This window comes from Choristoneura fumiferana, chromosome 18 (assembly GCF_025370935.1).
Source record: "Choristoneura fumiferana chromosome 18, NRCan_CFum_1, whole genome shotgun sequence".
Taxonomy (NCBI): Eukaryota; Metazoa; Arthropoda; class Insecta; order Lepidoptera; family Tortricidae; genus Choristoneura; species Choristoneura fumiferana.
In genome coordinates this window covers 18,226,779-18,253,344 of record NC_133489.1, presented here as the reverse complement: position 1 = coordinate 18,253,344, position 26,566 = coordinate 18,226,779, and the positions used below count along the sequence as shown (strand labels likewise).

The 26,566-nt window shown below is 37.6% G+C and overlaps 3 protein-coding genes across 5 annotated transcripts in view; 1 reads left to right on the top strand and 2 right to left on the bottom strand.

The window, feature by feature from the left end:
* Positions 1-291, bottom strand: part of LOC141438396 (putative serine protease K12H4.7) — a 799-nt gene extending 508 nt beyond the window's left edge. Inside the window, exon 1 of the mRNA XM_074102257.1 lies at positions 31-291. Within this exon, the coding sequence (XP_073958358.1) occupies positions 31-291 (261 nt within the window). The remainder of the gene's footprint in view (positions 1-30) is intronic.
* The window catches only part of LOC141438376 (intraflagellar transport protein 74 homolog), a 27,402-nt gene extending 13,591 nt beyond the window's left edge, over positions 1-13,811 (top strand). For 2 of the 3 annotated variants that reach the window (XM_074102236.1, XM_074102235.1), the window contains exons 2-11: positions 8,461-8,587; positions 9,950-10,060; positions 10,889-11,015; positions 11,217-11,413; positions 11,518-11,694; positions 11,826-11,951; positions 12,030-12,131; positions 12,258-12,563; positions 12,797-13,021; positions 13,448-13,811. In XM_074102236.1, coding sequence (XP_073958337.1) covers positions 8,471-8,587; positions 9,950-10,060; positions 10,889-11,015; positions 11,217-11,413; positions 11,518-11,694; positions 11,826-11,951; positions 12,030-12,131; positions 12,258-12,563; positions 12,797-13,021; positions 13,448-13,660 — 1,701 coding nt within the window. In that variant the 5' untranslated portion in view covers positions 8,461-8,470 and the 3' untranslated portion in view covers positions 13,661-13,811. Of the gene's footprint in view, positions 1-6,595; positions 6,776-8,460; positions 8,588-9,949; positions 10,061-10,888; positions 11,016-11,216; positions 11,414-11,517; positions 11,695-11,825; positions 11,952-12,029; positions 12,132-12,257; positions 12,564-12,796; positions 13,022-13,447 lie in introns of those variants that run through there. The other variant, XM_074102234.1, reaches the window with a different exon arrangement.
* Positions 13,809-26,566, bottom strand: Lrpprc2 (Leucine-rich pentatricopeptide repeat containing 2). The gene is made up of 16 exons (XM_074102233.1): positions 26,372-26,566; positions 25,961-26,293; positions 25,126-25,282; positions 24,667-24,776; positions 23,498-23,729; positions 22,762-22,968; positions 21,535-21,748; positions 21,061-21,273; positions 20,135-20,349; positions 18,994-19,170; positions 18,151-18,309; positions 17,238-17,452; positions 16,182-16,355; positions 15,782-16,004; positions 14,933-15,155; positions 13,809-14,115 (listed from the first exon to the last, which is right to left on the bottom strand). The coding sequence occupies exons 1-16, from the start codon at positions 26,497-26,499 to the stop codon at positions 13,940-13,942; spliced, it is 3,156 nt and encodes a 1,051-aa protein (XP_073958334.1). The 5' UTR covers positions 26,500-26,566; the 3' UTR covers positions 13,809-13,939.

Below are 26,566 nucleotides of genomic sequence, written 5' to 3'. Positions count from 1 at the left end.
TATTAGTATTAGTAATAGTGGATTATCTACGACATTCATATCACTTTCGTTACAAATATTAAGTTCCTTTTTTAATGTATCAATTCCACTCGAATTTTTTAAAAATTCAACGATGCGTTTAAAAAAAATACAAATTTTGTTTACACAATCAGTGGACCCATATTTTTCATAAGTATCTCTAACCGTCTCAAGATATTCGTAAAAGTCTTTTTTTGCCAAAACGGGTGCACTGCTTGACAATGCAGCATCTACGAGGTCAGGGTAAAGAAGTCTCATCCAAGCAGCGATCATTCTCACTTACATCATTTTCTAATTCAGAAACGTCGTGGTCTTGACTAATAAAGCAGTATGAAAAGCCTAAGCGGAGAACGATAAGGGAACTAATAAAATACATGCCTGATACAAGTACCTGACTACGAAGCTTGAGGTCCCGGGTTCGATTCCCGTGTCGGGGCAGATATTTGTATGAAAAATACGAATGTTTGTTCTCGGGTCTTGGGTGTTTAATATGTATTTAAGTATGTATCTATGTCTATATAATTATATTTATCCGTTGCTTAGTACCCATAACACAAGCTTTGCTAAGCTTACTTTGGGACTAGGTCAATTGGTGTGAATTGTCCCGTGATATTTATTATTATTTATTAAGTAAACAGGTGCTCCTATTCTTCAGAATGCTACAACCCTATCGTCGACCTCCATAACATAATGTTTTTTTAACATACCATTCACAATCTACAGAACATACCATTTTCAATAATTACTTTTTTATTATTTCACAATACGTACACAAATTCATAGTATAATAACGCTGAAGACTTTGTTTGTTACCTACCTACATGCTAATCTTTGGAACTATGGTAGGTAGGTATACCTGATGTTAGATTTTCTTTAAATAATAACGTAGTTTTGTTTATTTAAAAAAAATAAAAGAAGGATGCAATTTAATTATAATGATAATAAATTCATTTATTTCGGCCAGCTTGGCCCATTCAGTAAATACCTTACAGACTAACATACACAAATGCATGCATAATATCGATACCTTGTGTCTCAAATGGCGTAAAGTACAAAACATAACTTTTCAGAAGCAATAAATTCCGTTTTTGCCATTTTGGCTCCGGAATCCTAAAAATGATCGATTTTGAGTTACGCGCTTTTTTAGAAGTAGTTACATATTATCATTATACCTGATTTTAATGAGGTACCTACCTACCTATTTTTCATTGACATATTATAATTATGTGACAAGATATATGTATGGCCTCACGATAAAAGTAAACAAAAATATTCGGAAATCACTAAAACACAAATTAAGAGCAATTTGAATCACTCAATAATAAAAAGACGACCCATAAACTGGATGGAAAATAATCAAAGAAATTACAAAACCTAAGGTCTTGTAAAAAAAAAGCAAAAAACGAATCCGCTTAAGCACTATTTATCCATTTTTTTATTATTTTCTTCACATATTCTCTATCTTTTGTGAGTGCATCTGGATCAGAAGCATCCGGACTAAGCAAAGCAGCACAATGAGATGTTCCGTTTGTTATTCTTACCACTGCAGTTTCAGAAAGATCTTCAAGAACTCCTAGTCTATGCCAAGGATCCATGTCTCCATGAGTAAACACCACATTAGTTACGTTGGGCGTAATTCCACCATAAAGTGCATTGGTCTGTGCTACTCCATCGTCAACTCGCTTTTCGTTGAAATCCTCGCCAAATACTCCTTTACATAGTTTTATGTAATAATCAAGCGGTACGAGGTGACTAAAAGCTTGCTTATTAGAGTTAGTGGTTTGATAATAACCAAATTCAGTACATGTTTGGTAAGTCCAAGAATATAAGCAATCATTATTTTTATTTACTTTCATGTTCTCAACTACTTCTCTAAAGTCAACATGATGACAGCCACTATCTTTGAAACTTAGTTTAGGTCGAGCCCACTTGTTTAGTTGGAATAGATTTTTCACTACAGAAGTACTGTGTTGGGAAGATAATTCTTTAAGGAATTTTACGCTTTTTTGCATTGATCGTGCCCAATCGTTCGCTTGGAGGGACTGACAATCACGTTTTATACAGTCAGGATTGCCGTATTGAGACTGGGCTGCATAATAACCGATAACTTCGAAAAAATACTGAGCTTGATTTTCTACAATGCTCATATCTGACTCATCGCAAATACCCAATTCTTTTTTAAGCCTTTCAATTCCACTCGAGGTTTTTAGTAGTTCAGCGCAATGATTAAACATTTTGTTTAATGTGTTGACACAATCAGAGGATCCATATTTTTCATAGACATCACTAACAGTTTCAAAAAATTCATAAAAGTCTTTTTTTGCCAAAACAGGTCCACTGCTGGACACTGCAGCGTCTACGAGGTCAGGGTAAAGAACTCTCATCCAAGCAGCGAGATTCCCCGCATATGATCCGCCAATCACAACTACCTTTGAGGATTTAAATTCGGGAGCAGACTTTATAGTTTTGATTAATGCAGCCAAGTCAGCCAATGCTTGTTTAGAGCTTAGATACTTCATCGATGATGTGTCTTTCATGACAACTGGCATACTTTCTCCATAGTAACGATGTTCTGATGCAAAGAGGGCTCCATTTGTTTCATTCGCTAACTGACACGTAAGGAGAGAATCTATTTCTATCCAATCAGAAGCTGCTGGCGATTCACCGTTGATGTACAGGTAAATAGGTCCGTTGGGCTTCCAAAAAGTAAGTCTTTTGAAATATCTCATCTTCCAAGTTTCAATATCTGTATTGAAGTGATCAACAGGTTGTTCAATCCATTCTTCCGAAGCACTTGACTTCTCATTTTTATTTACGTATTTTTGCAACCCTGACACGTCGCGTCGTTTATCAAAGATAAAACAGTGAGAAAAATCTAAGCTTAAGATGATAAGTGCACTAATAACATACATATTATTATCTGATACAAGTAGACAGGTGCTCCTATTCTTCGGAATGCTGTAGCCGTTTCTTTGACTCTTTTTATATACCTATTTGTTTTAACATACCATACATAACCTACAGAACATACCATTATTTCTATATACATATTAACCATTTTTTATCACTTTGCAATTTATACATTATAATAAAGCGTAATAAAGTTGAAGTGTTCGTTTGAACACCTTAACCTTTGTAACTATGGTAGAGTGTTTTTCCAATGATTCCTGTTACAGTACAGTTAACCTGAGTCAATAACAACTATATCGACTTTTCGACATCATCTTATAAGCCATCATTGCAAGTGTCATATCGATCAACATTAAATTACAGTGAATACCATTTTTAGGGTTCCGTAGCCAAAATGGCAAAAACGGAACCCTTATAGTTTCGCCATGTCTGTCTGTCTGTCTGTCCGTCCGCGGCTTTGCTCAGGGACTATCAATGCTCGAAAGCTGTAATTTTGCACGGATATATATTATGTAAACTATGCCAACAAAATAATACAATAAAAAATTCAAAAATATTTTTTTTAGGGTACTTACCTCCCATAGACGTAAAGTGGGGGTGATTTGTTTTTTCTCATCCAACTCTGTAGTGTGGGGTATCGTAGGATAGGTCTTTTTGGGGTTACTAGGGTACGGCATCAGTTTTGAGCTCATGGTTATTGTTTTTTTCTGGTACTTACATTGGAAAATATTTCAGTAGACTTTATTGCTTATTGGCAATAATTAATTTAACCGATAACCGTTGGGGGAGAAAAGTCCTCGAGTGGCGACCACGAACCGGAAGATGAAGCGTTGGCAGGCCTCCCACCAGGTGGACTGACGACATCGTGAGAGTAGCGGGAAACCGGTGGATGCAAGTGGCGAGTTGTCGTTCATTGTGGCGTTCTAAGGGGGAGGCCTTTGTCCAGCAGTGGATGTCTTCCGGCTGATGATGATGATGATGAATAATTAATTTATCAAAATTTTAAATATTCAATGTTATAAATTGAGAATAACTGGATGGAAAACGAGCAAGTGGGTCTCCTGATGGTAAGAGATCACCACCGTAAAACATCTGCAACACCAGGGGTATTGCAGATGCGTTGCATAGACCTATGGGATACCTCAATGATGGGATTCTCAATGAAGAATAACTAGATAAAATGGGTCGGCAGCGAGGCGGTTCTGATCGGGTGCCGGGTGGGTCTAATAAGCTGTGACCTTTACCATTCCTCAGTAACATTCGTAATACTTTGATCTTCGTCTAATTCGAACTTCCAGTGGTGATAATTGTAACCAAAAAACCCTAGGCACTGTATTAATCCAAAATTTGTTAGTGTGGCCTAGTGGTTTGACCTATGGCCTCTTAAACAGAGAATCGTGGGTTCAAGCCTGGGCTCGCACCTCTGAGTTTTTTGAAATTCATGTGCGACATTTGCAATTTACCACAAGTTTTACGGTGAAGGAAAACATCGTAAGGAATGCCGCTCAATCCTGCGAAGCAGTTCAATTGTGTGTGTGAAGTTCCCATTCCGCACTAGACCCGCGTGCGAACTACGGCCCAAGTCCTCTTATTCTGATAGGAGACCTACGTACCTAGGACGTATCGGCCGAACACTCGGCGCTATGTTTATACACACCGAGTACTCGGCCGAGAGCACTGTCTCGCCCGTTTGTTCGGTACGTGTGATCAAGGCATTACGTTTGAAGTTAGCAATACTGTTCAAGTTAAGTTACTGATGGATTTTTTACATATCATGTGATATCATGCATGACTCTATAATCTTTGTAGGTGCAGAGTTAGTTATAATGGTTTGTTTATCTTTTTTTATAGGAAAAGTTCTTATGTATCGTGCTCTCTCAAGTAGTTTCAGTACTCGTACCCATCGCACAGCCGTATATTTTTAATCTAGTTTTAGTTTTTATAGAAGAATTTTCGCCTCGTTAAAATATTTTCCTCATTGTAGTGAGTTACAAATTGTGTTTCTCTCTAAAAATTATTAGCGTCTATAATTGTTTCAAGACCGAGCAAGAGTCAATGTTAGAGCCATTCTGATCGTTTGGGTTTCCAGCTTTCTATAACAATTGTTAACTACATACTTACATCTTACTCGAAATATATATTTTTTTAATACACGAAATATCAGTTTACAGTTACACGTGCGGGACGTAAAATACACGCGGCATTGTCAATTATTCCAGTAATTCAGCTGTAATAAAATTATCGGTAATCGAATTTTTTAATTATGTACTATAGAATGAAATGTGGCTTTATAAATTTTATCGTCAACTTAAATAATAAAATCACGAATGTACATACATTAGCTACATTTTATAAGCATATTCTGACTGATAGTAATCCATAAGTATCCAATACCATATAATTTGCTATTTTACCAATTTATTACACGTAAGTTTTTATCGACATTTTATATGCATATTCTGACTGATAGTCATTTATAAGTATCCACACAATATGTATAATTTGCTATTTTACTTGCCTAATTTATTAAGTTCCTTTTGAGCAATTATCTCAAACATAACTCGACTAGGAAATGCGTTTTGCTCATCCTTCGATCTAGCATGTGTCGAAAAGGAAAACAAGGTTCACCGCCGTGCTTTATTCTTTCGTTAGCTTCGATCATCAATACGTTCGTTAGCATCGTTAGTTACCCGACTTGGAAAAAGGAGGAGGTTCTATGTCCGCACTGCCATAAGGTCTTAGGGCGACTACGCACTGCGGATTTTCACCGCGCGATATTTATTCGCGCGGATTATATTCCGTGCGTTACATACAATTTCATACTTTACATAGAAATGCGTACTCGTATAAGATTCAATAATATGTTACAGAATTGCAAGAAAAAACCGCGCGGAAAAAATTCGCAGTGCGGACAGGGCCTTAACTACGAACATAAATTCTAGTGACAGTCATCCTAAGACCAAAAACCGGCCAAGAGCGTCAGATACGCCCAGGATATGGTACCGTAGCTGTTACGAAGAAATCAAGTAATATTTTTCATGGGATTTAGTATTTTGTGGGGAATCTTCCAAGTTTAGATATTTTATACCTACTTTAGGCTGCTATTTACTCTTAAAGTATTAATAATTCTCAACGGTACCCCACACTATAGGTATAGACGAGAAAAAAAGTCACCCCCCAAGTGAGGGCACTTTACGTCTATTCCCATAGACCTAAAAATTTTTTTTTTACTATATTGTCGGCATGGTTGCTACATATTACTTATTATATAAAAGACAGGTACAGTTACTTGCCCCGATATCGGTATCGGCGTCGAATACCGATATCGGACCGGATAACCTGAAAACGCCCTAAGGGTTCCGTTTTTGCCATTTTAGCTACGGAACCCTAAAAAAAGACCCCTTTAAGGCCCTGTCCGCACTACAAATTTATTCCGTGCGGTTTTTTTCCCGCAATTCTGTAACATATTGAATCTGATACAAGCATTCGCACTGGCGGTAAAAAAATCCGAAAAGAAATCTAATGTAAAGCACGGAATATAATTCGCGCGAATAATATCGCGTGGTGACATTCGCGGTGCATAGTCGCCCTAACATTTTTACTCTGAAGTCACGCGCGAATGCGTTCGAACCCGTAACCATAGCAACGTGTAAACAACACAGTCATTGCGCGTGACGGCGTTTCATCTAGTTTCATTGTAAAATAGTGGGAACTATTTTAGATTGGTCAGTATGGATTATTCCGATAGCAGTGGAGTGGACAGCGCTGTTGGTGGCAGACGCGAAACTAGGCCAGTATCCCGACGTGGTTTTAGAGAGTATAGCAACAGCGGGTCGGCTGTTTCGAGGTAGGTACTCAGTGGTGTTTGGATAAGGGGCAGTGTTCAATTACTGGATGAAAAAGCTGTGGGAAATATGTCTGAGTTATGGGGTGAAAATATTTAGTTAAATTTATTTAAAAAAATGTTCAAATAAACGTTTCTCTAAAATCATTAATTGCAGAGATATCGTGGTCCAGATTTTTGTTCTTGTAGGTTAGGTCAAACAGAACGTTTGAAACATGGGTTAATTGGTTAGGTTAAAGTTATGGCCAAGCGCAAAGCGCCTAAACAACGCGGTACAGGAGCTCCGCGAAGTTTAGCAGATAGCGATAATGTAGTTTCAATGACTGTGCAAGCATATTTAACAAAAAGTATAGCCAACCATGTTTAGCTGATTTTAACAATTAAGTTTTTTTACATAAACTATATTTTCGGTAATTTAATATTTTTTTTACAAAAACTTATTTTTCACCCGTGTGGTGTTGGGTTAGAATTACACCTCTCCATTTCTTCCGTGGATGTCGTGAGAGGCGACTGAGGATATAGGTTAAGGTATACCGTAGGCGACAGGCTAGCAACCTCAAAGTCAAAGTCAAAGTATTTATTGTGTGTTATCTACGTTTCTCTGTAACATGTCAATACGACATACAATTTATCTTAACGACTATGTAGGATCTAAATTAATTACAATAATTCTTATACATTATTAAATTAAAATCCTACTAATCGCAAGAAACAGTATGTAACATTAAATAATAATAATAATAATAATAACTATAATTAATCGAATTACACACGAAACATGACAATAATTAAATCAATGAAAATTTTACCTAATTACCACTATTGTATCTACTTATCATTAATGTCTATAATATTTTATTGTATAAAATCACTAAATTTTATCTCCTAAAAAATCGTTCACAGTATAGTAAGCTTTCTTAATTAATAACTTTAAGACGTTTTAAATTCTACAAAGCTTTCCTTATTTCTAATTGTACCTGTCACTATTGTACCGTTTTCGTTAAACATAAAACCTAAAATTGCTAAAAGTGGCTCCAAAGCGCTAACGTTTTGTGTGCTCTGCCTACCCCATTTGGGAATACAGGCGTGATGTTTGTGTGTTATTTTTCATAAAGAACGTTTCTTGCCGTTTCTTAACGTTTTGTACCGTGGAATTGACCCAAATGCCCTAACGTACCGTTGGTTGAGTGAAAACCAGGGCAAATAAAATAGTGCAAAAAAAAAAAGCTTCATTAAGTATACCGCATATTCCCACCTTTGCTCTCTCCCCACAATACGGTATTTGACTATTTTGTATATGTTTTATAAATTAAAACTACACAATGCCTGTTATCATATAGAAAAACAATTTTAAGCTACCTTTACAAATAACAAAGTTATAAAGGTTTGAAATTCAAGATTAGACAGAGAAAGACATACTGGCATGTGACGTCACACGCCAGTACCGCCATACTTGCTGCATAGAGAAAAGCGTTTGAAAAAGAGACAGGTATATAGATTTTTCAAAAAATCATTATAAATGCAATTTTCAACCGATTTAAATTTTCTCTTCGCTAAACACTATCTGTATAGGTATCTATATTTTCATAATAATATTAAGATATGGCAAAATCAGGAGTTGTCAAATACCGTATTTCGATCTGATACGTTCTGAGTTCGGCTTTTAAAAACTAAACGGTTGTTGACAGAAGCGGCAGCATGCGGCCAGCTTCTGCATACCGCGGCGGCACGGCGTCGCGACTCTCGACGGCCGGATTTGGTCCTGCGCCACCGACGGCCAGCCGTCAGCCGACAGCAATGACTGGCTTTTCCATGGCAAGGCATTCCTCTTGTTTCTGTTGTCCTGTCAAACGTTCAAACTTTAACGGTTAACTCGAAGAGATCGCTTTGTGGTACAAGTTCGCCTTTGTACGTCAGACTCATTGTAAACTGTACATTCGGCATGATTCAGTATTTGTCACGTAATAATAATGCTGGTGATTGATAGGTGTAGGAAAGGTATAGGTAGGTATGACTGCGCCGTGTGCGATGATTCTGTCCATTATCAAAAAAATACTTAATAGAGTTGTTGAGACCATTAAACATAATAATTCCAAGAGGCAACTTGATTTAAAACTGACTTTTATATATAAAATGTACAGTCGAACAAATTGAATCATGATTTACACTTTTTTGACGACCAGATGGCCTAGTGGTTAGAGAACCTGACTACGAAGCTTGAGGTCCCGGGTTCGATTCCCGTGTCGGGGCAGATATTTGTATGAAAAATACGAATGTTTGTTCTCGGGTCTTGGGTGTTTACTATGTATTTAAGTATGTATCTATCTATATAATTATATTTATCCGTTGCTTAGTACCCATAACACAAGCTTTGCTAAGCTTACTTTGGGACTAGGTCAATTGGTGTGAATTGTCCCGTGACATTTATTTATTTAACAATCAATTTTATTATGATTTCCTAGACAAAACTACCTATGAGATCAACATGACATCAGTAGCACGAAGGTTCCACCCTGGGTCATGATTAAATTTGTTCGACTGTACATGATTTGACAATAAAATAAATAAATTAATTATCTATGAGATTAGTGGCTGTTTCACCATCCATTGATTAATTTTATTTGACGGATAAATGCGATTATTCGGACAAACCAAACAGAGCATCACATTTATCCGTCAAATAAAAAACAATGGATGGTGAAACAGGGGTTAAATCTGGTCGTTATCGGAAAATATGTTCTATTTATAGTCCGTCAGTTACTTTTGTCAATCAAACAAATATGACAAAGTTGAAGCGCGTTAATTATAATAAATAGGGCAGAACTACCGTTTGTGGCCATTGTAACGTTTCTGGCCATTTATTGTAAGTTCAAATATACGTTTGAAATAAATTTATAGTAATAAAACAATACAAACTTTATTCGTTTCAGTATAAACTTTTGAAAACTCACTAAAAATATTGTTTTAATACTATAACTTTTTATATATTACTTCACATGTCAACTGGCCAAAAACGGTCTTAAGGTGCCCAAAACCGGTACTTCTACCCTACCGAGATCAGACCTTCTGGATTGGAATGGAACTCACATGAAAGTTGTGTCATGAAAAGAGTGTTACATTGTGATGTATATGTTCTAGCACTATTTTAAGATGATACCTAATAAATTGTATCATCAGATTGACAGGCCGATAACGCAGCAAGGTATATCAGGCTTACGAACGGGCACTGCGAGAGGGTTCCGCACGCGGCAGCTACAAGACAAGCGGTATTGGGAGGAACTGATGCAGGTGGGTAGGGGGGGGGGGGGAAGTTCGTATCATACCGTCCCTCTCACTCTCGTATAAATAATATTAACGTCAGCGGGACGTCACGATACGAAGTTCGAATTTTGCACTTCGTAGTACCTATAGGGCCTGGTTTGGTTGAAATAAAATTGAGACGCGGATCGGTAGCTAAGTGCAGCGTATGATGGGGGATGGGTGGGTTAAAGCCGCGGGTTCACGGTGGATGCAGGCTGCTTCCAAGCGAAGCAACTGGAGGCCTATATTCAACAGTAGACCTCCTACAGCTGATATGATGATGACGATGATAATGATTTAAGTAATTAAGGGCCTGCTTCACCACTTGTCTACTAACTTTAAGTGACGGATATCAGTGATGCCGTCCCTGTTTGTTTTGTCTTAATAAACAAAGATGGCATTCCTTTTATCTGACACTTAAAGTTAGTCAATAAGTGCCGAAACAGGCCCTTACTCTCACTATAAATACTACGCCTACTAGTGACATGGGTCGTAACAATTCAATTCCCATACACGTTTTTCTAAGTAACCTTATTTAGTGATGTATGACAACTATGCTCAAAGGCAATGGCCGCGCATTTACATTAACTGCAAGGTGTTGCATACTAAGACGCCTAGATCACGTGTTGCCTAACCAAAGTGTTTCTAAACCGAAAAACTCATGGTCCAAATTATAGAAGTAATTTCGCATATAAATTTCGAAATACTTAGAGGTGACGTGAGAGCCTCTGCTTGAGAGGCCATAGATGAAACCGCTAGCCACGGCTTCTAACAGCTTCTGCGAATACAAACCTACCATTTAAATTCATTACACAGGTCAAGGTCAGGGAAATGAAAGCAGAAATAGCGAGACTTAACGAACAAGCAGAGGCTGGAGAGCGAGAACGCTCTGCTAAGAAACATTACGAGAAGCGAGTGAAAGAATTAGCTCAAGAGTTAACAGGTACGAGTTATAATTATATGTAGGTACAAAAATCACTAAAGGTACAAAGAACGGTTATCAATATTTCATTCAATATGAAGCATAAGAATTTATGCCTGATGACAGTAGATGGAAAGTACCTACAAAGAAAAAATAATTGTTAAAAAAAATATGAAGAGTATTGCAAGACACTTGTTTTTGTTAATAAGTAGATTTTTCCAGATCTCCAAGGACGCCTATCAGATTATAATACAGCCATTCGCATCGTCAATGGCGAAGCTACGAAGCAGTCCGTGGAGGAACAGACCAGGGAATTGGATTTGAGCAACAAGAAGCTCCAAGAAGAGGTCGAGCAAGTCTTCTTAGAGAAGCAGAGAAAGGAGAACCAGTTAAAACAGCTAAGGGAACAAATGGAGAAGGTAATTTAAATTCAGTAAATCCGAGAGGATTCAGTTCAGTGATAGCTTCTGTTCCTTCTGTTCATCTTCACCAAACATCCCCAATAAGATTTTTTTTATTACAGGAACAATCCACGATATCAAATTTATTGGTGGAAATGACGCCTGAACAAAGAGATCAATATAACGAGCTAGAGACTACAGCTACGGCTCTCAGGGAAGAGGTGGAACAATCCAGAGCACAAATTGATCACTTGAGCAAAGAGAAAGATCAATTTAGCAAAGAGATATCGGGATCTCAGGTAGAAATATTAGAAGTAACTGTAACTGAATCAAACGTATGACCCACTTTTAAACGATTTGGTGAAACGAGTAAAACATTCAATACCACAACATGCTGTTTGGTAGTAGCACTAATTTTAAAACCTTTTAGATAAAACTTCATCTGTTGGAGTTACATCGTCGATTAGCAACTGCAGAAGAAAAGCGAGATAATTTAAAGAATGAAATGAACAATCGCCTGGAGCCGCAGGAGGAAAGAGAGAAGTTATTACTGCAGGTATTTGTAATAAAGAGTGAAGTGTAAGTGAAAAATACCTGACTGTCAATTTTGCATTGACGTAAGTTTTTTTTTTAGGTGAGAGAAGACAATGCTGCTATTTCATCACTAGATAGTAAGGCTGCGACACTTAAAGATCAAATACGTAAAGTTCAAGAGATGATAGAAGAAGCTGAACAGGCAAGTGGATAATTGGTCTAATTTATGTCAATGTCTTACTTACAATAAATAAATAATATTGCGAATGATCAGGATGTAAAGTTGATCTAAGTTTACGAATAACTTAAGCTGGCACTATCATTGCAGGATTTGGAAGAAGGAAATTCGGAGCGACATCAAAAATATAGAGAGCTGAAAAAACGAGAGGAAACAATGGACGCTTTCTTATCGACTTATGAAGAGAATCTTAAAAAGGAACAGGATAGAATCGAACAGCTAGAAAAGGACATAGTATTCGCTTTGGAGCATAGCAGCTCTAACATTGATTTAGATTTAAGTGAAATTGATTCTTTAAAACAAAAGGAAGGTTATACTTCAGCGTATGATGAAGGAAAGAAGTCAATTGAAATTTTGATGAAGGACTATGAAAGATTCCAGACGAATTTGAAAAAGGTAAAATACATTCTTGTTAAATAACGTATAAAGGGTATTCCGAAATGAATTAATATGCTGCTTGTACGTATCTGAAATGAAAAGGGGTTTCCTCTAAAGTTTTATACCTACCTGGACCATAATATATGTAAGGTTAGCTAGTACCATTTAAGAAAAAGTTCTGACATCAATTACTTTCTGTCTTGATTTGTTGTATGATATTATAGAGTTTAAGTGGATTCATATATTTTTAGGTTGAATCAACTCGTGAACGCCTCGCTACAGAACTCCAAACATTACCAGAAAAAACCCAAGCCATGAACGAAGAACTGGTAATACTTTCGGACATTGAAAAACTGAGGGACGATGGTGAAGAACAAAAGAAAGCTCTTGAGACTGAAATTAAAGTGTTGAAAGAAAAGTTAGCACCTACCGAGAGCGCTGTTGTGGAGGCCGCCAGCAAACTAAAGAAGTTGCAGGTAGGATGGAAATCAATTTGACTAAGTTTTTTTCATAGGCTTCAAGTTAATACACGATAGATGATGTCAAATTGTTTTAAATTGTCATAAAAAAAACTTGAAGTGCAACCAATCAAAGCCGATTAATACCTAGACGTTCGTAAGTCTATTTATCGACTTTGCTGCACTTCCAGTTCACGTACGGCTTGGCTAGCGATAGCGTTTTGTGATGATGAATTAGTCCAATTAGTTCTTGACCGTACAGTGGGTTTTAACCTTTTGCAATGCAGGATACTCAAACATCGATTTTTATATCATAATGTTCATCTCATTAAAACGATTTAGTCCGTAATAGATGGTGCAATTATCATTTATTCATATTTTATTTGAAGTGCAAATACTTATTACTTCAGCTCTAAGTCCACGCATATATTTTTTATCCTACAGGATAGTTTAGACGGCAACGAAATGTACGCAAAACTAAACAGTTTGGAAGATCAACTGTCTCAACTGGAAAGCCGAAAAACTGTTCTTGAAGAAGATATAGCATCCATCACGTTGAAAGCAGATTACGAGCCTTTGAAAAAACAGGCTATGGAAGAACTAGCAACTCTCAATAAGAAGATAATTGAGGATTTGAATTCTACTAGATCGTATTAAGCACTTAAACAAATAAATCACCAAGGAAGTTGATCAAAAAATTAGACCACTTTTCTGCTGATGCTTTAGATTTAATAAGTGTATAAGAAACTGGTTACTGGAACTGTTAAATAGTTGTGTAACTTGACAGTACAAATAAAAACAACCATAACATTTGATCATTTTATTCAACACAGTATATCACAGCTTGAATTAAACACTACAATTTTAATAACAATAATTTAACTAATGTACAATACGAGACACGTGTACGGAACTCCAATTAACACAATCATAAACTTACTGGGAAACCTTAGCTTGTTTATCGAGTAGTACTTCGAGTTGGGAAGGTAGAGGGCGGTTATTTGCCTTCAGAAGTGTGCAGAGGTTTCGGATGAACTTTTGAGAAGGCACGACGTCTGTCTCTTGCATTTTCTCCCAGAGTTTCAAAGCTGACTGGCAGTCATCGTCGCGTTCTGAAGACATGAAAAAACAAAAATGGGTTGGAACACAAACGACCACCTTAGCACGCTTAATTATTATTAGCCCGTAAGGCGAGCAGGCGGGCGTGGGTGTGATCATAATTTTTAATCAGCTATTCGTAAAACCGGCCAAGTGCGAGTCGGACTCGCGTACGAAGGGTTCCGTACCATTATCTATACAATATTAGACATAAGCAAAAAAACACGTTTTTTGTATTGGAGCTGCCCTTAAATATTTATTTTATTTTAATTTAATTATTTTTAAAGTAATTATACGACTAAATATTCTATGAATATTTCAAGCGTCTACCTGTTTCCGTTATTAATATCGAGCAAAAAACGGCAAAAAAATCACGTTTGTTGTATGGGAGCCGCCCTTGATAAATATTTTATTCTGTTTTTAGTATTTGTTATTATAGCGGCCATAGTTATACATAATCTGTGAAAAATTCAACTGTCTAGCTATCACAGTTCATGAGATACAGCCTGGTGACAGACGGACGGACGGGCGGACAACGAACTCTTAGTAATAGGGTTTCCGTTTTTACCCTTTTGGTACGGAACCCTAAAAACTACCATGCGCCAGCGCATATTCTCCTAGAAGCTTCTATTTAACTTGCCCTGTTTATTGTTGCGATAGTTTTGTTTTCTTTGAGCGTTGAAAACGTAGGAATACGCGCTTACACTCGTGTTCGGCTTAATCTAGCGCACGAGTAAGCGGGTATGTCAAAAACAACCGTATACGCGCAGAATAAACGCTAGTCTGAAACCGCCCTTATATTTATCAACTCTGCCAAGGCACTTTACTTACGGTATACACTCAATATCAGGTCAAATATCTCTTCCACATCAAAACGCCTCAAGTCTTTTCCGCATTCTGCTACGGTCTCTAAGGCAGCAATTTTCTTTTCATCGGCGAATCTTTCGCATCGACGCATGAGTGCATCAGGATGGAACCTTACGGTTGGGTCCAGAAATAGTTTACGTAGGGTCTTCTTGTAACCAACTTCGGCTAAGGCTGATATAAGGGTCAGCTGAAATGTTAAAATGCGTTGGTGAAGTTACATTAAAAAACTACAAAAAAATGTCGTAGGTACCAATACAAATATTTGCCAAAAAAAAAGTGTGCATAAAAATATCTGATAATCGTCACTACTTTTAAAAAAGCTCGTACAGTCAAGGGCAAAGATATCGACACGGCCAAAGTTACAAAAATATGTATACACGACTTTATGCTCTTAACATTAAGGCCGTGTATACATATTTTTGCAACTTTGGCCGTGTCGATATCTTTGCCCTTGACTGTACCTCGGAATCGATATTTTTTCAAGTGAACTTTATGAGCATTATTTTAGGGGTCAATTTTGCTGACGAGATTTCATAAGATACGAGATTTTTTCAAAGTAGTGACGATATGACTCTATTTTAGGGCCGCTAGACTTGTCGGATATTTTTGTAACGCTCCGCCGTGGCAGACAGTGCAGGTGACTGTACGGATACACGGTAATTTCATAAAAACAAAAACAAAATAAGATTGTTACTTTCTGAAAAACCGTGTTCCGAATTATAACAAGTATTTTCCGGTCAATGAATCGCTCGCTATATCATTTAAGTTAAGGACGAAGGAACCACTAGGAATATAATTTCTCTTTACGCTTACCTGAACATCTCCTGGACCGTGTATCCTCTTATCAACACTTAGCACAGTGTGCGCAAGTTTGTTCAGCCGTCCGTTGGACTTCTCATTGACAATGAAATTTTCTTCGGTCTGCCCGTCGCTCATGCTTTTCAGTATTTGGCACAGAAGTTCGTGTTTTAGCGGGGTTTTGTTGTACTTTTGAGCTAGGTTGCAGAATTCATTCACCGCCTCATGGAGATTGTCTCTGCAGACGAAAAAATATTGTACAGTCGAGTTTATAAACTTGTGAGCAAAAATTGTATCAAAAATATCTGAACACGACTCTATTGTTAACGGCGTAGAAGCGTGTTCAGATATTTTTGATAAAATTGAGTTCACAAGTTTATGAACTCGACTGTACACCACCTACGTGACTACTTACTGCTTAAGGTGAGCTCGCACCAGCGGGCCGAGCAGCGAGTTAGTCGGTCGGCAGTAGCGCAGTGTAGTCAGCATTTCGAACATGCGCCGAGTCTGCGCGTGAGTGCCGTTCGCCGCCGTCGCGTCGAGAAGTCGCCAGCAATTCATTGATATATTGCGACCACCCACAATTCGGCTGAAGAAAACAATTGAATATTTAAAATGATGTATGATATATTTAAGCTCTGCTTCGCCACAAAACAAACGAAGTGACGTGCTCTGTACGCCACAGAAAAACCAGCGACAAATCAACTTTATTTTTAATTCCATTGCATAAGGATTAATTTCGAGTTGAATGTTGGTCATGTATAGTGACCATGGCGTGTGAGAATAAATCAATAATTTTAAAGTTGGTTTTAGATGTAGCGGAGTCGTAATTTGATTATTGCAATTTTACTCTTTTTAGATTTAAGCAAGATGGCAAACTAGCCATAGTTAGATAATAGCACAGGGAGGCTAGCCCAATGCAAGAACATCTTAATGATAATTGTAATTAAATTACATATAAAATAAAATAAAATAGGTATTAGATTTTTATTTGATTTGAGTTTGATATATATTTTGTTTTGAAAACTGAATTTGGGTCAATCAACTTTTTCTTGGTTGTTATTCTGTACCGTTGTCCAAGAGACAACAGTGACAGTTTCTTAAAAAAACGGCTCTGATATATGCGACTAATATACTTAGGAGATAGTCTATATAATAATGAGCTATGTAACTATGACAAATATGTATACTCGATGAATTTTAACCACAGAAAACATAGAAACTCGTGGTTTTAAAGAGTTGTCCAGGGGACGTAACCATGCCAACGAGATACAAGACAAAGTTGTTCGATCCATTTCTGCTAAGTTTCTGGCGGCGTATTATTCTTGGCAATGCTGGTCTTTTCGAAAGCGCTGGTAGTATAAAAAAGTGACACGTAAAAGATCCCTTTGCGGCCTACTTGGAGAATTAACGTTTTGATTTTGGTTCCATGCAGCCAAAAACGACCGACCCCAAAATAAATACTTTTCACCTTTTCTTTGACTGCTCGTTGATCAAATCGAAAGCTTTTTCGATCTTCTTCCTATACACCATGAGCGTAGCAAAGTCGACAATCTTGAATTCATCCAGCGTGAAGTTGGGTGAGGATTTGTTAAGATCCGCCAATGACATCTCGGCTAGATCAAGCTCGCCTGACTTCACGTGCAAGTCAAATATGGCGGCTTTCATACCAGCTGATAGAAAGACCTGAAAAGGAAATTTAACATGCTATAAAACTAGTGTCTAACCGCGGCTTTGCGTAAACCGAAACGTTTTGTCAGTTGTATGTAGAACACCCGTGCAAACTCAAATATGGGTCGATCAATTTTTTCATATACCTCGTTGCCATGATTACGTCCCCTGGACAACTGTTGTTGTTAAAATTCATCGAGTGTACATTTTTGTCGTAGTTATAATTCAATTCTTGAAAGTATAGCTCCATTGATACTATCGATGATTCCGCCAATGTCGAGGTTGGAAAAGATACTATCAGTTTAGCCGTTATTCGATAGTTGTATTACAAGCTCATTATTATATGGACTATATGCTAAGCACAGCAGCATATATATTATAAGTTTTTTTTTTAAACTCTGTCTATGTTGTCTCTTGGACAACGGGACAGAATAACAAACAAGGAAAAGTTGATTGACCCATATGTATGTAGACTTAGGGCTGTTTCACCGTCCATTGATTAGTGTTAACTGACGGTTAAATGTGATGCCGTCTGCGTCCATTCGAACAAAACAAATAGACGGCATCACATTTAACCTAATCAATGGATGGTGAAACAGCCCCTTAGAGTCTCACTATACGTCATTGAATAATAGGACAGGTACCCAATCTCAAATGTTTATCCACTTTGCTTGTTTAACTAAATTACATACTCACATAATACAAAAACTTACCCCCTCCTTCTCGCATTTTTGTACAATTTCTCTCGCCGCTGCCAAGTTACTGTCCTTGCAGTACTGCTGCAGTAATCGCCTTAACACGCCTCGTGTGTTCATACCTTTAGCTTCTAATTCGTTAAGATGTGCTTTGAGTGATTCTTCGTTCATTTGTTTCTGGATGGTAGAAAAAGTTAACATTGGATTATGTCATTTAATTAACATGGAACTAGTGTATCAAATGAATTGCAATTTTCGCCTATTATTTTTTTTAAAGAACTTCTAAACTATTTATCTTAAAACAATAAAAAAACATATTTTTGCGATTCACAAGATATAATTCATTTGATATTACACACGGTATTGTTTGGTTCATTTTTTTAATTTTAAAATTTAAAATTTACTTATTTACGATACACTTTCTTCTTTGGGTCACTGATTTACACATGTTTACCAAATTTCAATTCATCACTGACAGACGGACAAGCAGGCAGACAAATACACGAGTGTTCCTATAATGGTTCCGTGTTTTATTTTTACGGTACGGAACCTTAAAAAGATGCCAAGCGAGTTTACAAGAATTATACCCCCTCTGAATGAAAGATACAAAAATAATTTAAAGACCATCATCATCATCATCATCATCATCATCATCATCATCATCATCAGCCGGAAGACGTCCACTGCTGAACAAAGGCCTCCCCCTTAGACCGCCACAATGAACGACAACTCGCCACTTGGATCCACCGGAACTCGCCACTAACTAATATTTGAGCAGATAGTTCGAGTCCGCGGGATAGCAATAACCGAATTCTACGCGGACGGAGTCGCGGGCAACGGCTAGTATTTGATAAAACTTACAGGATGTGGTATATGTTGAGCGAATATTTCACCCTCGTCCACCAAACGGTCGTCAGTTATTGCTATGATAGCTTCACGGAACACAAGCGCTGTGTTTTCGCCGTAGGAATCTGGCAGATTCGCTATGCAGAAGTCGGCAGCAGCAGTTGATATTCTTACGGGAGTATTGGCCAGTTCCTGTAACGAAGTATCATCTTCATCATCATCATCATCATTATCATCGTCGTCATTATCATCAGCATAATCAGCCGGAAGACGGCCGCTGCTGAACAAAGGCCTCCCCCTTGCAACGCCACAATGAACGACAACTCGCCACTTGGATACACCGGTTGCACCCGGGTCAATCAACTTTTTGTTACTTTGGTAACGTCTCCTGCGTTACCTATTAAATGTATTCAACGATTTTACGGGGTACAAATTCACTGGCTCATCTCGTAATTTGGAGTTTTCAAAAAAAGTGTACCCTTTCTTAATTTTTTAAATTTTGGAAAAAATATGGTTTTTTCCTACTCAGAATCAAGAGTACAATCGATTTCGATCCTTTAAAAAAATGTCCCAATTTTTTCATACAAAATTTTATAAGGCAGTTTTGTCACGCCCATATGTGTATGAAAAAAAAAACGCCGTAAAACTGTCATTTTTTGGGGACATTTTTTTAAACTATCAGAATCGATTTTGCTCTTGATTCTGAGTAGGAAAAAACATATTTTTTTCCAAAATTTCAAAAAAAGAAAAGTTTTTCTAACAAAGTGTATCACTGACGAGTTGTCTCCTGAGTTACGAGACAGAATAACAACACTAAAAAGTTGATTGACCCACCCAACTCTCACGATGTCGTCAGTCCATCTAATAGAAGGCCTGCCAACGCCTTAATAGCTAAGTTTATACAAATATGCGAGTTCACGCGCGTCACGAGTCAGTGTAGTGTGGTGGTGGTGATAGATGGGTATGTGTGATTTGTGTGTGTTCTTACAGTGTGGAGGTGGAGGAACTGCATGAACACGCATATCTTGGATAAATTTAGCTATCATAAGGTCGCGGGTGAGCAAAGAAATTCTTTTAGTTCATTGATATGGACCTCCGCAAAGTAACGCCTGATTCAATAAATTATTGTAAAAAAAATATGAAGGAACTGACTAACCTTTACAATATTAAAAACATCATTGAAATCGTCCTTATTATGTTTCATAAGTATACATAGAAACCTTCCTGCCCAGTCTTTGCTCTTGTCAATTGCTTTTTCAGTGGCGTCCTCTAGTATGTGAATGGTGGACTTGACGTCTGAACTGGTCAAGTACCCTTTCAGGAGGGGCCTTAGAATTTTGTCTACATCGACTTTGCCTTTGAACAGTTCACCTGTAAGGAGAGAAATCATCATCCCATCATCCCAGCCTATATACGTCCCACTGCTGGGCACAGGCCTTCTCTCAGAATGAGAGGGCTTGGGCAGTAGTTCCCACGCGGGCCCAGTGCGGATTGGGAACTTCACACACACCGTTGAATTGCTTCGCAGGTTTGTGCAAGGAGAGAAATGTTTGGTAAAAATGATATATAGGTTGATTCACAAGATCTGGCACGAATGACTAGAATCCCAAGCTGTTCTTATACTTATTACATTAGCATCCTAATATTTTGTAAACAATCACATAATAATTCTATAAAACAATTATCACTTACTAGCTGGTGCCCGCGGCTTCGCCCCCGGTGTAGTTTTATTTTTTTGTTATTTTCTAAATCTTATTTTATGAGAACCTTCTCCTGACAATAGCAAACACAACAAAAAAGAATTAGCGAAATCGATCTAGCCGTTCACGCGTGATGCCGTGACCAAGAGAAACAGGGATCCATTTTCATATATTAATATAAGATTAACTCAATTTGTATTAAATGATTTTATGATGCACACACTCATTACCATTCACTCATTCAATTAATTCGTGCCAGCTCTTGTGAGTCGACCTATAAATATATTATGTAACAGTCGAGTATTATATGTTTCCTTTAATAAACTCTGTCACTGTTGTCTATTGGACAACAGGAAAGAACAATCGGGCATAAAAAACTTACATATCTCACTAGCAGCTCTAACTTGGCCGGTCTGCAGCAAGGTTTCCATCATGGGCGTGAGCACGGTCGTCACCGAGACGCCGGCGTCCTGGAACTTCTTCATTAGGTTCTGAGCCGACGTGAAACTGACGTGTGGCAGTGTGTACTGCATTATTGTGTCGTAATCAGGCTTTACTTCTAGCTGGACCATCGTCGATAGGGTGTTCATTATACCTAAAAAAAAAAGTTAAAAAGTAAAGTTTTTAACTACTGGCTATGGCTACAGGTGACAGACAGACGGAGAGAAATGGCGAAACTATAAGGGTTCCTAGTTGACTACGGAACCCTGAAAAAAGAACTCCGCCGCCCATGGATACTCATAAATCCGTGAGTCTCTGGTGCTTTATCGACTTTGAAGGTAGGAGATAAATTCCTTCATACTAGATTCTTATTTCATTCTTACTACAATGGACTGACCCAGAACACAGCAAATACCTTTCTCCCCGTAAGTCTTAGAGGTGTGTATCAAAATCGGCCAAAAGTAGTGGGGTCTTAGGGGCATTCCTAGTAGCTTCATACGCCCAAATAAGTCCAGTGCTAGGGGCACTTTGCCCAGTTGGAGGGCCGCTTCTGCTGCGTTATGCAGCGCGATAGGGTTACGGCCGGTCGACATCAGTTCTTGGGTCACGTGGCCTATTATGCTAGATGGCTGGAAAGAAAAAGGTGTCATTAACTTTTTAAGGTTCTTAAATATTAAATATATTGACCCGGATAACTGACGTCTTAAATCGAGTTTAGCTCGACATGTTTCGGGCTGATTAGACGTGAGTTATCCGGGTCAATATATTTAATATGAGTGAGTCGCTACCTTTGATCTGTTTTGTAATGTCTAAGCGTTTTGTACTGTCTCTACGTTTTGTGCTGTCTCTATGTTTTGTGTATGTCTATTCCAGGTACGCAACAAACTCGCTACTAAAATACAACCCCCGTTTAGAAAAACCTTTACCAACCGGTCAGACACATGTATATGCTGCTGTCAGGTGTCATTGGCAGTAATGGTTGCTAACCTAAAGCGACCGGTTGCCATTAAGCAAAAAGTTGAAGTTATTGAAATATTTTGGCAGCTCGGTTAAACGTCATTACCATCCCACGTTAATTAGCACAACGGAAGGACTACCTATAGCTGCAAGAGTTTTGACTATGCTATACTTCGTTTTATTAGCATTAGAAAGAAGGTAAGCGATCTTGGCGTGTCTTTTTATTGAAAAACAAATTTGAAAAAATAAGTCACAGCAAATAGTAACATTTAGCAAGGACATAATGATCATTTAGGTAATAGTTACCTACTGTTTTATTTAAAAACGTATTACAATAAAAAGACTCGTCAAGATTGTTTACCCTTTTTCTAATGCTAAAAAAAACGAAGTATAAGTTAAGCATCGGTGTTGTCTTTTGTTTTCATAATTTTTTAATGATACTTGCTGAACGGTAATGACGAAAAAAACGGCACAAAAACACGCAGAGATGGTAAAAATAGTAGCAGTCAAAATACCACAAACAGAGCCGCAATACCGCTTGGAGCGTGATAAGTCCCGTTTGGGGTATTTTGACTATGAGTGAAAATCACGAGTTTAAAACGTTATAAAAATAGTACTAATAGTTCATTGATCTAGACTTCTGCAAAGTAATGCCTGAATCAATTAAAAGTTAATTCATACTCACAATAGAAGCTTTAACACAATCTCTGACCAAGCTTCGTCCATGCAATCCTTGATCATCCTTAGGTCCAAAGGAAGGCAGCGGCAGACTTTTGTAAATCTCTAAAGCTGGTATAGGATGGTTTTGGAACACAAGCAGGGTGCACACACTCTGCATGTATGGAGATATTGAAGGAGAGTTCATCGTTTCTTTGGGTAGATAGCGAAGGACCTGAGAATCAAAAAATTTTTTAGTGTCTTTATTAGATACACAGATTTAGTTTTAATAGATTTCCCTTATTTAATCCTATAAATTCGATATTGGTTTAAAAAGTAGCCCTAAAGCTAGAAACACACAGTGACGGCGGAGGTGGAGCTTTGCGGCGCGGCGCAGAGGCGGTACCGGTTGTAACAGTTGAGCTAACGTGAAAGAGGCTACACGGAATACCACGCCACGCCACGCTTATTTCCCGCTCGGTATTCTGTGTGCCCTCTTTCATGTTAGCTCGAATATTACAACCGGTACCGCCTCCGCGCCGCGCCGCCCCGCTCCGCCTCCGCCGTCAGAGTGTTTCTAGCTTATGTGTTATTTCATATGTGATCTACATACTTAATTTCATACAAATCTGTCTAGCAGTTTTAGGGTGAAGGAGTACAAATGACGTAAACATATGCGCAAGCACACACACTCACACGCATACAAACATATAATCTTATAAACTTTCACGTTTAAACAATAAAATAATTTAAACGTTTTGTACTTTAGGTATAGCATCATATTTTCCAATTGCCGCAAGCGTCTTCACAATCTGCATGATATGTGTTTCCTGAAACTCCAGCCCGCTTTGCCGTGCTTTCTCAATTTCTTGGAGAAGTAGATCTTCCTTCTTGTTCCACGCTAACCCTTTTGCTATGGCTGTGTAAGTGTTTATGGTACTCTCGAATTTCAAAGTCTTCATCATTGTTAACACTTCTTGGATGTTTTGAAGCTTTCTGTGCGGACAAATAAAAAAGTTAGCAATAGTAAGTGATATGACAAGAATCCATATATATCAATTTCTTTTTCCTTTAATCTTTAAGGAATCTGACCACTGTTAGTACAAGATTATAAGGGTAAATTTACACTAAGACGCCACATCAAAGATATAGCCTGTCTGGCAAGAATAAAGTTATGATTGGTTTTTGGAGGTGTTTTGTATTTTTTATTTCAACTCCAAATTTGTTACTTTTACGGGAATCCCGTGAAAACCATTTCGAAAATACAAACTGAGACATGGATGCACAGAAAAACCAGAAAAAGAGCAACACGGAATCAAATCCAGGTCCTCAGCCATCCGTGCTGCATGCTATAACCCCTACACCACCGCTGGACAGGAGTCTAGACACAAATTTCTCCTATGCACACATATCTCAGATTGCTGTTTTCTACTACGCTACTTAAGCAGCAGCACTAGCGACATCTATGTTTCGCTCTCAAAAGTAACAAATTTGGAGTTGAAATAAAAAATTTAAAAAGACTCCAAAAAATCAATCATAATTTGATTGCTTAGTAGCGACATCTCTTGTCTTGGTGAGCGGTTAGTTCTGAAAGAATGTGACGTCTCTCGATCAGAGCGAAACATAGATGTTGCTAGTGCTGCTTGCATAGCTAAAAAAGCAACCTGAAATATGTGTGCATAGGAGAAATTTGTGTCTAGACCCCTGTCCAGTGGTGGTGTAGGGGTTTATAGCATGCAGCACGGATTGCTGAGGACCTGGGTTCGATTCCCAGTGTTGGTCTCTTTTTCTGGTTTTTCTGTGCATCCATGTCTCAGTTTGTATTTTCGAAGAATAAAGTTAACAAGAATTAGTAGGTACGCCTCGGTGTGAATTTATCCTAAGCACTAGTGAGAACCATTTTTCTAAATTGTTTCTTTTTTCCAATGCTTACCCTGCTTTCCCTTGACAGATTATGAGAGAGTTGAAAATGCTTTCAGTTGCTGGGAAATTGTGAGCTTTCATGTTGGATATTACTTCTGTAGCCTGATTCAAATCACCTACCTGAAATTATAAGAATATTTTCACTTAATCCCCGAATCCTCATACGTAACCAGCACAGATAGGGACCAAATTAACTTAATTAGATTCTGGCCCTTTGCCAGCCGCTGTCAAGGTACACTCGCTTCGCTCGCTCTGCCCAATTTAAATAATTAACAATGACCAATCACATACCAAAATCTCTTCAAAGTAGGAAATATTTAGCCACTTCTCGCTCTGGTTGTGTAAGATGGTTTTTTTCAGAGAACAAGGTAATATTTTAATGAAGCATTCAAGTAACAAAGAAATTATTTATTCTTCTTAAGGTCCATCAAAATCTTCATATAGCAAAAATAAAAATAAATTGTCATACCTCTCCAAGAGCTCTCAATATTAATTCATAGGTGGTTATATTTGGTTTCAGTGGTGCCATTTGTTGAATAAATGAATCAACATTCAGACTCCTGTTGTTTGCTATGTATACTCGCAGAAGCTCATTAAAATGATCTACTGTGAACTTTGTATGAGGCCTGAAAAGTTTATAATAAATTTTTATTTAATGTTTTCAAAATGATGGTAGCTTGTTTTTTTTCAGTTGGATTGAACCACATATTACTACTAAATCTTCTGGAAAAATGTGGTAGCAAGTAATACAAAATTATAACATTTAACATAATTTATAAAGTAGGTACAAGCTCTAGCCCATGGGTTTGTCTGCCAAGAATTCATTTATTGTTATCTTTTAAGCATTTTTTTATTTGACTGGATGGCAAACGAGCAAGTGGGTCTCCTGATGGTAAGAGATCACCACCCCATAGACACCTGAAACACCAGAGGGATTGCAGATGCATTGCCGACCTAGAGGCCTAAGTCACCGGCTGTCTTACTCTCCACGCCGAAACAACAGTGCAAGCACTTCTGCTTCATGGCAGGATTAGCGAACAAGATGGTGGTAGCAATCCGGGCGGACCTTGCACAAGGTCCTAACCACCTGCAACCTGGTTTAAGTGTAAAGTGGTGTCAGACAAACAGATATTACTTTTTATTTCGCATTTATAATATTAGTAAGGATTTATTTTATTGACATTTAATTATTGACACTCTGTTTTTGACTTTTGATTATTATGCCCATTACCAGTTTAATGGAATATTGATTAGTTCTGTCTACTTTCAGATAAAATACAAATTAATTTCTAAGAGCATCTTACTTAATTGTACTCCATACTTCTTCCACCAAGCTCATCCTAGAAGCTGGTGTTTCATCAGGCAACAACTCAGTGCAACATTGGATCAACAACAACCCTTGCTTCTTTGTTGAGAAATTTAACTCTTTAACTTTAGATAGTACTCTCATAAAGTCATTCTTATACACTCTATTCTTCTGATGAATGTCTGAGGATAAATTTGCAACTAATTTCTCTAACAGTTCTTCTGATGTTACAGAAGATAATTTAGTATTGACTTTTTTCAAGGGCCCAGAAGACACGTGTAATTCATTCGCTGTGTGGTTAACTTGCGCCAAATTTGAAGTAGCTAAGAACCTACAAATTAATAGAAGTCAGTAAGATATATAGCTAGACTGAAGAGAAAGATTTAAGCAATAGTAAACAAAACATAACCTAGGATAATTCGTATTGCATTGACAAAGTCTTGGTACGAAGAACCGCTTTTCATGAATCAAAGACTTTCTAAATAAAAGAGATCTTGATGATAAATTTGTAATTTTTATACAATGCCTGGTCAACATTTTTGCAATCGAAATTTTCAAATTTTGGTTTGAGAATTTGTGACATTGAAATTGACTTGACAGCCTG

Bases quoted from the DNA above. Each gene is read 5' to 3' on its own strand.
- Lrpprc2 (XM_074102233.1), bottom strand. From the start codon at position 26,499: ATGTTGACCAGGCATTGTATAAAAATTACAAATTTATCATCAAGATCT. The intron at 23,730-24,666 runs GTAAGCATTGGA...TTGTCCGCACAG, and splicing joins ATCTGTCAAGGGAAAGCAGG to AAAGCTTCAAAACATCCAAG. The intron at 18,310-18,993 runs GTAAGTTTTATC...TCTACCATCCAG, and splicing joins CTCAACATATACCACATCCT to AAACAAATGAACGAAGAATC.